We start from the raw sequence: 11,652 nt of genomic DNA on the forward strand, positions 1-11,652 counted from the left end.
CTGAAGCACGAGAGAAATTATTCACGGGGTCTTTTTAAGCCGTGAAGTCTGAAATGAAAAATGGCATGATCTGCTTCTACCACTTTGTAAAGCTGGTAGAAGCAGCTGCACCACCAACAGGAGGGAGAGAGTTGGCTCCACCTAGAGGTTAATTTTGTACATGGCAGCAGGCCCGTTAGTGGTTATGAACTAAATTGGGTCATTTGCTCCATTACGAGACAAGCAGTGGCTGAAAACTAGTAAATAAAAATCCCTAACTAACTATTTAATTAATTAACTAATTAATTAATTAATTAATCAATTAATTAATTAATCTAACAGCAAAACACTCACAGATGTTTTCTACAATGGTGATTTATTTGATCTTGTAGTAATATTCTTACAAATAATATTTGCTAATAAGAGAGAATTGTTTACAAATGCATTCATTTCTTTGTAACTGCAAGATGAGCTTCTCAGAAGTATAGTTTATTCCCTTCCCCAAACACGGGTTGAGTTACACTGAATGCTTGAACAGTTTAAGGCCCAAGATTCCCAACACACTCTCCTTTATGGAGCTCCCCCAGTGTCAGTTTGACTGTTGACCTGCTGCATAAAGGTTCCTGCTTGGTTTTTGCTTCATTGGTTTTACACACTGACTGTGACTGTCTGGTCTCCAGTTCTCAAGGCGTTTCAACCAACAGTTGCACACGTGTAGACATAGGAGACCATGAGGAAACCACAAGATGCAAAAAAAAAAAAAAAGCCCACACAATATTCTGATTGTATACTGGAAACTACTAATGAACATTAGTTAGTCATCCAGAAAAAGACGTAAACTAAAATAAAACCAGAGAAAACTTAAAGCACTGGATCTGGACCACAGAATCTTAACCCTTTTTTTTCTCATTTTGTTTCATTGCAACCACAAAATTCTATATATTTTAATGGGGTTTTGCATGACAGAGCAGCACAATGTATAACTGTAATTATAGAGGAAAAGGATACACACATTTCAACAGTTAATTTAAAATATAAAAGTGTGCCATTCATTTGTATTCTGCCACTTTTACTCCTTTAGCCCATAATTTTACCCATCATTTTCCATCCCACAGGAAAAAAGAAATCCATCTTTTGTTTGCTAAATTTTATGTTCATTTTTATTTTAAGACAGAAATAAAAATTAAATGTTAGCTCTTAGAAAATCGCGACAAATTTCCGAGAGTAGACATTTATCTAAAATTATATGTTGTCTTTTTTCAAGTCTTGTGACATTTGCAGCTTTAAACAAATTTCATTTGGCTGGTCAGAGATGGGGAATGGCTCTTTAGGCTGTAAAGATCGCCCACCCCGGAGCTAGACATTTCTGGACCACCTGCGTCTCTTCTAAATCAAAGGGGAGGAGTTGATACCAGATGTTGCTATGCTGACAGATCTGCTGCTTTTTGATAATTGGACTAAATAGTGATCGTCTATTCTTTCAGCCAATGCGCGTTCAAGTCGTCAACGCACAGTATCGAACCCCGGACAAGAAGAAGCCAGGTTCGGGGGGGCTTCGAGAGGTCCCGAGAGTTATTCGGTCGACTTCTGGAGGAAATGGTAAAACTCTTAAAAGTGTTTTTCCCCGATAAAATTTCATTCAGAGTTTTTTCTTTTGGTGTTCGACGGTTATACCGACTAGATAAGTTGACGTATGTCAGTTTAGAAACGTGAGGGTGCGTGCTAAGAAAGCTAGCTTAAGCAGCGCCAGGTCCACTTCTAACGGCTTGTTAAATTTGGCAAATTAGCTATCTGGTGTGCTATTCTTCGACTACAGTTAAACTAAAATTGTAAAAAAATGTCTTACCTAGATAATTGTATTTACTGTACAGGGGTTAAATGGCATTAACAATGAAATACTTGGCCTTTTTCTTGCTAGCCCAGTAATGAACTGAAGAATCGGCCAGAGTTTAGAATGGCGTTTGACGGGCATCAGACCACTTTGGGAAATTCACTGTTTCAGCCATGTCAGCGTCAGGTAAGTTGGAATTCTGATTCCTCCCCCCACCACTCTATATAGTTCCTGCATCTAATTTCTTGGACAATGGTGTTTAATTAGTTTAATTTCTTGTATAAAACTATGTGAAAGCAATGCACATGCATGTTACTGTTATTACAAAGTACTTACGGAAATCCTTGGATGGCATTTTTTTTCCTGACAATCATATAACTAGCAACTGAATTGCCGTTTTAAAATATATTTTCTTGGCATGTTAAAATTACAAATTTAGGTTTTTGGGTTTCATTAACCCTCAGAAAATTTACATATGACAGCAAAATATTTTTTTATCTAAAAATTGGAACACTTCCAATTAATGTATTTTTTTTTTTTTTTACAGAAATACACTTCAGTAAATTTCAAGATTATTAAAATGTTAAATTATTTTAAATAATTCAATTAAAAAAGTGAAACATAACATCTGGAGTGACACATTTATAGCGTTTGTGTGTGTTCGTTTTGATGGCTATTGTTTACAGCAAATGAAAAGCCTAAAGTATGATTATCAAAAGGCAGAAAAAGTTATTTAATTATTGATTTGGTTCTTATGCAGAACTTACTACATTGTTGTGGCATAGGATAAAAGCAATCGCTCTGTTGCCCTCTATGAAGTGGTAAAGGAAGTACAGGTTGCTTTAAGTGCAACCTTTTCCTCATCTGTATTCCTGGACTTGGTGTCTTATTTTTTCTTGACAATAAGCTATTCAGTTCTCTATTGGGTTGAAGGTAAGCAAAGCTTTACAGTATATTCAATTACAGTTGTCAATGCAGTATATGTATGCAGAACTCAAAATGCCTGAAAACCTTTTTTTTTAATATTGATGTTTTGTATTCTAATTTTCTGAAGATTTGACATTATTTGACATATATTGTTTTGTAAAACAAATATATGTTGCATATGACTGGCCTTTTGAATCTGTAGTCTGAGTTTTTATTTTTATTATGGGTAATAATTCCCTTATCTGTAGGTGAAAGATGTCATATCAGCTTGAGCTTGTTAGAAAAGTAACATCCTCACAGTGCTGGAAAGCTGACATCATCCAATAGGCAAATGAGCTGAATGGGATGATTTTTAAGATCTAAAAAGCTATATTTCTTGCTACGCTTCCGGGTGTCTTCAGATTTGTTGCTGACAAATTTAACACAAAAGAGAAACAGGACATATTTTTAGTTAATTAAACATCTTGTACATTTGAGCAGTAACATATAGAGGATTTTTTTTTTTTTTTTACAAAAATTGAAAAGGAAGCAAGAAATCATGTTGTTTGTATGGCAGCTTTGTATGATCCAGATGAGGATACAGGCTGTTATATGGAGAGTCCAACTGAATAATTTATAGTTTATACCAGGTGTGAAGTGTTCAGAACCTCATTTGTAAGACCAGTTGACATGTGAGGAAGAAAGAAGCACATTGTTGAATCTAATCTTTCTCTCTCTTTTAGACAGGTGTTAATGTAGGTGGTAAAAGTGGTTGCATGTCAGTCCCCTTCATTCCCAACCCAGTTCCATCACGTTGTGAGCTTTCGGATGTTTCCTGGTCTCAGGAGTCTCAAGATGATCAGTATGAACTCAGATATACCCAGACTGCCATTAAGAACAGGTATTGCTGTTATTATAGGACAAAGTGTAGTATTATAGATGTGCAATTTATTTCTCAAAATAGGTAATACTTTTTAATTTTGTTCTACTGAAGAGCTTCTGTTTAAATAAAAAGATGTTTAATGAGCACAGAATACCTAGAACACAGCATAAAGGTGATTAAAAGAAAACAAAAATTTGCCACCAAAACACTTGGAAATTTTTAGATTAATTTCATATATCCATCCATCCATCCATTTTCCATCCATTTTCTGCCGCTTATCCGGGGTCGGGTCGCGAGGGCAGCAGCTGTCATATATTTAATCAATTTCATATAATAGAATTATAGAAATTATAGAAATAATTTCAGTGTTAAAAAAATGTAAATTTGCTAGAGAAAAATTAAAATTATCCATGGTCAGAAGTTTCCTGAGAATATAAAGTCAGACACGGTATGGTTTTTGTAAATAAGAGTTTTTTGACAGAAATGTACTCCTTCATGGTTAGTTTTTTTTTTTCTTTTATATACAATGACCCTAATGCTTAGTCGTAGAACATCATTTCAATATCAGATTTTGTTTTTCTTTGAAGGAAACACACTGATACCAACTGTGATGCTGAAGCAGACCTTCAGGGTCTTGTTTCAAATATTTTGGATGAAGCAGATTCACAAGATAACTTCTACAGTGAAAGGTATTTCAGGGTTTTATTGTTACATATTAAGTTCATATGAATTGCTGTACAGATTATGACATCAAATAAAACGGACATATGTTCCATAAACTCTGACAATAAATCCTATTATCTCTTTTTTTTTAAGCCTACCTACATGCAACCCTATCTGGTCTCCAAAGACACTGAAAGAAGAGTTACTACAGTATTTTCAACCAGAACCTAAAACATTCAACAACCCTTCCTTCATACCAAACCATCTGCCCCATGAGGCCTTCAGTAAAACACAACAGCCGGTAGACAAAGAAGTTAACGAGCTGAGTCAGCTGTCCAGTGGACTAGCTGGGAATCAGCAGTGGTCGTTTAATTCACCAAATGGAGGCAGTTATTCCATTCGTCCTCAGAAGCTGCCCCCAGGACTACCGTTGTCCAACAAAGTAGCCGCTGATCTGTCTCAACAGTATAAACACATCAGCATGCCGCCTTATAACAGCAGAGGGAATGATGCGCCTTCCAAAAACGTCCCAGTGCTGAGCGACATCTTCAGACCTCAGAAAGATGCAAACGCCTCGTGCCTTGACGATTTATGCGAAGACCACTACAATCCAAAGACCATAAATCCGTTCCTAAACGACCGCTGTGTGCCAGAAGACATGAATCAACTGGTCAGCAGCTTTCGGTCATTCATGCCATCAGATCATGGTAGCGGCTGTTGTGGAGACTTTCCAGGCATGCACAAACCAACGGTGGACATGGTCAGAGGAGGAGGACTGGCTCAACAGTGTAGGAAGCCCAACGACCCTACAGCGTCGACACAGAATTTCCCCCCAACGCAGACCCAGAAGGAGCTCTTTGGCCACTTGGAGCAAATGCAGAATGGAAGAATGGGAGATGTGAGGAAACAAAACTTTAAACTTGACGACTTCCAAGATCTTCCAGAGTTCAGCTCCGAGCGCATGGAGTACTTTCAGAAACCAAAGCCGTTCCCAGCGCATCTGACCTTCCCGAACCAGCACAAGATGATAATGCATGTAGACAACCACAATCATCAAAGCATGAACCAGTATTCAAAATATTATACGAGGCAGAGCCAGAAAAAGATCAAGCCGCAAATGGAGAAAGAAAACAAGATGATGCAAATGCCTGGATTTACAGGAGAAGGCTTCTCGAGAAGGCAACAAACCAATGCACACCTGGCAGAGGGAGACAAACAGCGCTTCTCACAAAATCCGTACTTTGATTTCCAGGGAAACATGCAGTCCCAGAGACGTGACGGAGAGAACATCATGATCAGTCCAGGGAACATGCAGCAGTTCACGCCTCTTCCGTATTCTCTGAATGACTTCAGGAGATACTCCAGCATGGCCATGAACTCAAACCTCAGCTCCAGATCCATCTTGCCATGTGAAAACCGTGGGCCTCACATGGACATGAACGGCATGAGGTCCACTAATGATGCAGCATTCAGCTCCTTCATCAGCGACATGAAGAACCACAGAGGGGAGAGCACCTATCATGGCATGGCCTCAGCGCTGACGGCTTCACTTATGATGAATCAAGAAGGACCCGCTTTCCAGATTCACTTCTACCTGGATGAGTGTTACGAGCAGTTTAGGAGTTTGGAGAAGGAGAGAAAAAAGGTATGGTTTTTCTAACACCAGGATTTTATATATATATATATATATATATATATATATATATATATATATATATATATATATATATATATATATTTTTTTTTTTTTTTTTTTGTGGTTATCGTTGTCTAATGCCTTCTATTTTAGGCAGAGGTCATCCTTAAAAAAGCTTTTCCTGGGAAAAGAGCTGCAGTGATGACCAACACCAATCCCCCCAAAACTCCACCAAAATCAACAAGAGTTGACTACCTTATTGTTAATCAGATGAAGGAGCAAGCAAAGGTAATATTCTCTGCAGCAGAGCCATGTGTAGGGACAATGGGGTATGAGGGCCGTAGTAGATAGAAAACAAGAGAGTAAATTTTCACCAAGAAAACGGACATTTTTTAGATTAATCTCAGAAATCTTGGAAAAAAACTTTTTTTTCTTTCTGAGTTTGAAATTATAAACTCTTACATAAAACTAATCTCAGAAATTTACTAAAAAAAAAGTTGGAAAATTCTGTTTTTTCTTTCTAGAAAATGTTTAACTTTTCACACTCAGAAATTTCCACGTTTTTTCTAGAAGATTTCTGTGATTTTTTTTTTTTGGGTGGAAATTTTCCCATACATTTTTTTTTCCATTTACAAAGGCCCTTATAAGCCGTTTCATTTAGCCACCTTGAAACCTCAGGAAAAAAATGTTTGTTCTTAAATGCAACTGTGTAGCTTAGAAAAAAGTTATAGCTTTAAATATTATTTGTAAAAGTGCGGCCTTTCCTGTTGCCCCTTCATCAGAACACACTTAATAAATTATCAAGTATCGCTGTTTTTATTATTTTTTTCCTTGTTTAGATGAGTGAAAAAAATTGTAATATTAATTTGTTCCAGGTGGCAAGCCTTTTTGATAGAATGGAGTGTCTCTGTGGAGTTCCCCTGCATATTAACATCCATGCAGCGCTGAAAACACACCACATGGCCGTTTGTATCACCCAGTCAAGACGCAAAGAGGACAGTGGAAACATGACAAAACAGCAGCAGCAGGGAATTAATTTCACAGAGGACAGAGGTAATCATACTTCCATATACGTTTACCTCTTCTTTTAAAGATGCTCATGGTTCCACCTGGCTTGTTTTATAGATAACCCGTTGATGGTCATGGCACTGAAGGAACTGGCTGCTACAACCAAGAGGCTCCGAACAGCCCTGTGGTGCGCCCTCCAAAGCACGCTGCCGAAAGCCGTCAAGACTCAGGAACACAATGTGGATGAGGAGGCCGCATGTGCCGAAGGCGTCTCCTCCCCTTTCCTAGGTTACTCCTTCTGCTTATGAATTATCTAAGTACAAATGTGAGATTTTGAATAAGGTTATAGAATCAAATATTCCTGTAGTATTACTTACCTTAAAATGACTATATAACATTTTATTTTAAAAAAAACAACAAAAAAAAAAGAGTGATCACAACAAATGAGATAAGCAGTTTGAAGCTCGGAAGATAACTGATTTTTCTGACATCGTTGACCTTTTTGCTCCAGAATTACATGAAATGTAATTTACAATTTCCAACATCTTAATTTCCTTTGATTAGTGTCCTCTCCAGATTAACAGCAATCTTGTACCAACACAGTTGTATTTAAAGACACTATTTATGCAGAAGATTTCAGTGAATTCTTCATTTTACTTATTTATTGGAATATAATAGAACCTCAGTTTTATGTATTCCCCAGTAATAATTGAATCACAAAGGCAGTCGTTTAAAATTAACAAACCCTAAATTGCTTTCTGGAATGTTCCAATCAAATCCTTCGTATTTCTTTTGTAACCTTACCATTCTGTAATCAGATAAGATTATTTTTTTTTTATCTCTAGTTTGATTTAAAATGTTCTAACAGTATTAAGAGAAAGACTCAATGTATTTAAATGCTTTAATCACACTTATTAGAAAAAGTGTTAAAAACATCAGTGAAATAAGAGTTATCTCAAAAGTGTTAAAGGTTTCACTCACCAAGTTTATGTACAAAACATTAAACCTTTTGAAAACTTTTAAAATTAACTTGAAGTGTTCTAGTTTGTGAAAAACTATATCTTTTGGTGTTAACTTCATAATCAGTCAGTTTTACGTATTTAAAGCATAGATCTAAAGATTGTAAAATCTTAGTAGTTAAACATTTAAATATAAACTTAGATTTCATATTGTTAGCAAAATGCTACAGGTAGAGTGTGACCGTTTGTACGGAGTCTGTATTTAACTCCTGCATTTCTGTATTTTAATTGTTGTGGATGTTTTTTTTTTCATGTTATCTGTTCTGTACAACTAAATTAAAAAAAAAAATAAACACACTTTTCTGGAAAAAAAAAATATTTTATTAGTACTTTTAAAAAGATAAACTTGAAAACATTTGAATGATGGAACATTGTACAATTAGGTTAATTTAGCAAATTTTGTTCGTATTTCTTGGCAGAATGCATAGAAAGTAAAACCAAAACCTAATATGCAAAAATGCACATGACTTGCTATTGAGAGTTGTGCAGAAATATGAAGCATTTATCAGATGATGGCTGCTGGAATAACAGTTACATGCTTTTTTATTACTTAAATGGTGATCATGTCAAATCCTAACCAAAGTATGCGAGACTTTGAAAAGAATTTGCTTAGGGTAGAACATTGTTTCACCATAGGTACATCATGTCTAAGGTTTCTCTGGATCACCTTGAATTAGTGTAAATGTATTCATGTATGAATTTTAGTTCTATGCATCCAGTTCAGTGTTTCTCATAAGTGAGAAAATCTTCACCAAGAATCTGACAAACATGACATTAACATATTAGGAGATTTAGTTAAGAGAAGCACACATTTCTAGCTTTTACTTCCCATTGTTTAAGTATTTTTTTTTTTTTGCAAATCAGGTTTTTTTAAACAAAAAAAAAATAAAACTCCTTTCTTTTGATTTTATCTTTTACGTTCACCTTTTTGTGTACGTTTCTTCTCTTTCTCTTTTCTGTCTTGTTTGGCTAGTTTGTCCTTCTCTCGTTGCATTTTGTCCATTTCCTTCTTCTTCTGAGCATCTTCTCGAGCCTGGTCACGCTTTTGCTTCTGTCTGTTCAGCACCTCCTCCACGTTGGTGTTCTTGAACAGGGCTGATACCAACAGTGAAGGAATTTTAAAAGTCATTGGTTTTTTATGTGTAACCACTTTGGAGACATAAATAACTGGGAAACTTATAGTGAAAGGCTGGCAACACATCTAAGGAAAGAAATGTTCATATGTTAAATATTAAGGGATTTGTGGTAAAAGCAGTAAAAACAGTTATGAAGGATACATTTATCACTTCCAGGACCATCAATTCCAGTTGGTGGCTCCCGTTCTTCAGCTTCAGTGCTTTAGTCAAGGAAAAGGTTTGCATTTGAAATGCAACTGGTCTGGAGAAAAAAACAAAACAAAAAAACATCTACCTCCCTCTTTTCATGATTATACTCAGACCATAAGTTTGTACCATTAAAGATGTCAGTAACCAAAGACACAGATATAAAACACATTCAAGGATATTCCTCTTCATCCGTCACATTAGCGTATTGAGCTAGAAGGGCCTCTTTTCTCTTTTTCGACTCCTCAGTCACCTCTTTCTGTTTCACCACAATCTGAGCCTGTTTTTCTATCATGCTGGCAATGGCCTGGACCTCGGCTAAGAAAAATGAAAGGGACAGAAATAGTTACAATACCATGCAAAATAGTTCAGTCACTGTCAAGACAGTGACTGATGAAATTGAAGACTTTGAATAAAATGCATAAGTACTGATTATTCTGATAATAATCAGTAGTTAAGCAAATCTGAATAAGCAATCAGATTTCTTGTACATTACTCTATAAAATTCCTTTCCATCTTCTGAAGCAAAGGTTTGATACATTCTAAAGGTCAAACGCAGATGGACATTTCGGCTTGATTTCAGACAACTTCATTTTGAATTATGTATACCGTCGTCGGTGTTTTGTCTGGCAGCCAATCGGTTGCGACACTCCGTCCAGTGACTGATAATCTGCTTGCAGACTTCTTCTATGGTATCTTCATCCTTAACATATGAGGAAAGGGGATAGTGACGGATAAAGCATTTTGATCATCAAACGCAGTAAACATTTATCATTGTAATCACTAACTTAAGTGAACTTCAGCCTGAGTGGAGCAATTATCAGACAAACATATAAATCTATAACAAGGAAAGTTAATTTTAAAGCCGAAAAACACTATTCTGTAACTCTTGTCAGAGCAAACTACACTTTTAGTTAGCTGAAATAAATATTGGGTGGGGTTTAGCTTAGCAAGTTAGTAAAACTCATCTATGTGAGTTAATCAGCCGCTGAATAAGGATACATGGCTAAATTTAACGCTGACATCAGCACTACAGGACTTAAAGCCAGCCGACCGAGAGAAGACAGACAGAAGCAGATGTGAAGGCAGCCTTGGTGAGCGAGCGAGACACGCTGCTTGAATATTCACCAGAAAAGCGGACAAAATTCCCTGAAGGGCATCTTCCTTTTCCTCGTCGCTCTCCTCTTCCTTTAGTATTCCTAAAATATATGCACCGTACACCTCACGGTCAACTTCTAGCGAGTCCAGTCGGTCGTTTAGCCAGCTTTCAAACTCCCCGGCATCTCCCATGGGCGCCGCCATCTTGGCGCTTTCAGGTCCTACCTTTCCAACAGTTGCCCTAACTCAGTGCCTGTTTAAAAAATACAAAGCCAATGATCGAATGAAAGAATGCACATGATTATGGTCTGAGCAGAGGTGGGTAGAGTTTCGAGAAATTAGCGAGAATCGAGAATTAGAAATTAGAAGAAATAGCACTCCTTCATACGCCATGCAATTATGGCCACTGAAATAAAAAGATTCTTCTTCAATCTCAAAATTCAGACTTTTTTTTTTTTTTTACATGAAAATAAAACAGAATTTTGACTCACAACTGTGACTTTCATCTCAAATTAAATATCACAGTTCTGACTTTTTAAAATCAGAATTAATGTCATAATTCCGAGACTAAAATCAGAATTATTTTTTGTCCCTGTGGCCCTACATCTTCTGTCATTTCAATTTCACTTAAATGATGGTTGTATATTTGGAAACAACACTAACAGAAGTGAAATAAGCAATTTTATTGTATGTTATAATTATAACAGTTCATTCTAGGACTTTAAAACATTTTTCAATAACTGATGTTATTTCAGGCATTTTATTTGAGTGCTGATTAGAACTGTTGGGAATAATCTTGTTGGTTCTGAAGTACCAATATTATTATTATACTATTTGCGATGGATTATTCCTTGTTCATAGGAGCCTCTTTAGGCCTTACTGATAAATAAGCCAGTGTTAAGTAACTTAACTAAATGGTAGATGGAACGTGTACTTCAGGGCATTCAAGATTAAACATAACCATAACGTATGTAAAATTAAAGTAAGCAAATGCCATATGAAAATATACTGAAGTCATTACAGCCTTATTTAAAGCATAATTACTGTCAGCTATGTGCTTCTTCCCCCCCGCCCCCTTTTTTTTTTGCCATGTTTGGATTTGAGCCTTTTGAGTAAAGGCTAAGTAATATAGCCCATGTTTGAAGAAATCATCAAAAAGAAAAAACAAAATTAAAATTCAGGATCAATGTCCGATTGTCTCACAGTTCCCTGAAGTACCGGTAAAAAATATATATATATATGTATTTATAGTATCATAATCTCAGAATAATACGAATATATCAAATTTTATTTATTTGACCTAAATA

At 36.1% G+C, this 11,652-nt stretch overlaps 2 protein-coding genes across 3 annotated transcripts; one reads left to right on the forward strand and one right to left on the reverse strand.

Moving 5' to 3' along the window:
• The first annotated feature begins 1,234 nt into the window (after positions 1 to 1,234).
• On the forward strand, positions 1,235 to 7,935 carry moto (minamoto). 2 transcript variants are annotated; one of them, XM_016674362.1, is made up of 8 exons: positions 1,235 to 1,578; positions 1,898 to 1,996; positions 3,460 to 3,617; positions 4,187 to 4,288; positions 4,416 to 5,907; positions 6,052 to 6,186; positions 6,774 to 6,951; positions 7,024 to 7,935. In XM_016674362.1, the coding sequence occupies exons 1-8, from the start codon at positions 1,576 to 1,578 to the stop codon at positions 7,212 to 7,214; spliced, it is 2,358 nt and encodes a 785-aa protein (XP_016529848.1). In that variant the 5' UTR covers positions 1,235 to 1,575; the 3' UTR covers positions 7,215 to 7,935. The 2 variants fall into 2 exon arrangements, with proteins under 2 accessions (XP_016529848.1, XP_007558276.1); XM_007558214.2 differs by having other exon boundaries at positions 1,903 to 1,996.
• Positions 7,936 to 8,223: 288 nt separating this feature from the next.
• ccdc43 (coiled-coil domain containing 43) lies at positions 8,224 to 10,586 on the reverse strand. Its single transcript, XM_007558151.2, has 5 exons — positions 10,376 to 10,586; positions 9,857 to 9,950; positions 9,430 to 9,565; positions 9,203 to 9,258; positions 8,224 to 9,020 (listed from the first exon to the last, which is right to left on the reverse strand). Exons 1-5 carry the CDS (start codon positions 10,547 to 10,549, stop codon positions 8,833 to 8,835), a joined length of 648 nt encoding a protein of 215 aa, XP_007558213.1. The 5' UTR covers positions 10,550 to 10,586; the 3' UTR covers positions 8,224 to 8,832.
• Positions 10,587 to 11,652: the final 1,066 nt, after the last annotated feature.

This window comes from Poecilia formosa, unplaced genomic scaffold (assembly GCF_000485575.1).
Source record: "Poecilia formosa unplaced genomic scaffold, Poecilia_formosa-5.1.2 Scaffold94, whole genome shotgun sequence".
Classification (NCBI taxonomy): Eukaryota; Metazoa; Chordata; class Actinopteri; order Cyprinodontiformes; family Poeciliidae; genus Poecilia; species Poecilia formosa.

Excerpts from the sequence above, each read along its gene's own strand:
- moto (XM_016674362.1), top strand. Across the intron at positions 1,997-3,459 it reads TTCAGCCATGTCAGCGTCAG|ACAGGTGTTAATGTAGGTGG; the intron begins GTAAGTTGGAAT and ends TCTCTCTTTTAG. Across the intron at positions 6,952-7,023 it reads TAATTTCACAGAGGACAGAG|ATAACCCGTTGATGGTCATG; the intron begins GTAATCATACTT and ends CTTGTTTTATAG.
- ccdc43 (XM_007558151.2), bottom strand. The coding sequence starts at position 10,549 with ATGGCGGCGCCCATGGGAGATGCCGGGGAGTTTGAAAGCTGGCTAAAC. Across the intron at positions 9,951-10,375 it reads GAATTTTGTCCGCTTTTCTG|GATGAAGATACCATAGAAGA; the intron begins GTGAATATTCAA and ends TCATATGTTAAG. Across the intron at positions 9,566-9,856 it reads CAGACAAAACACCGACGACG|CCGAGGTCCAGGCCATTGCC; the intron begins GTATACATAATT and ends CATTTTTCTTAG.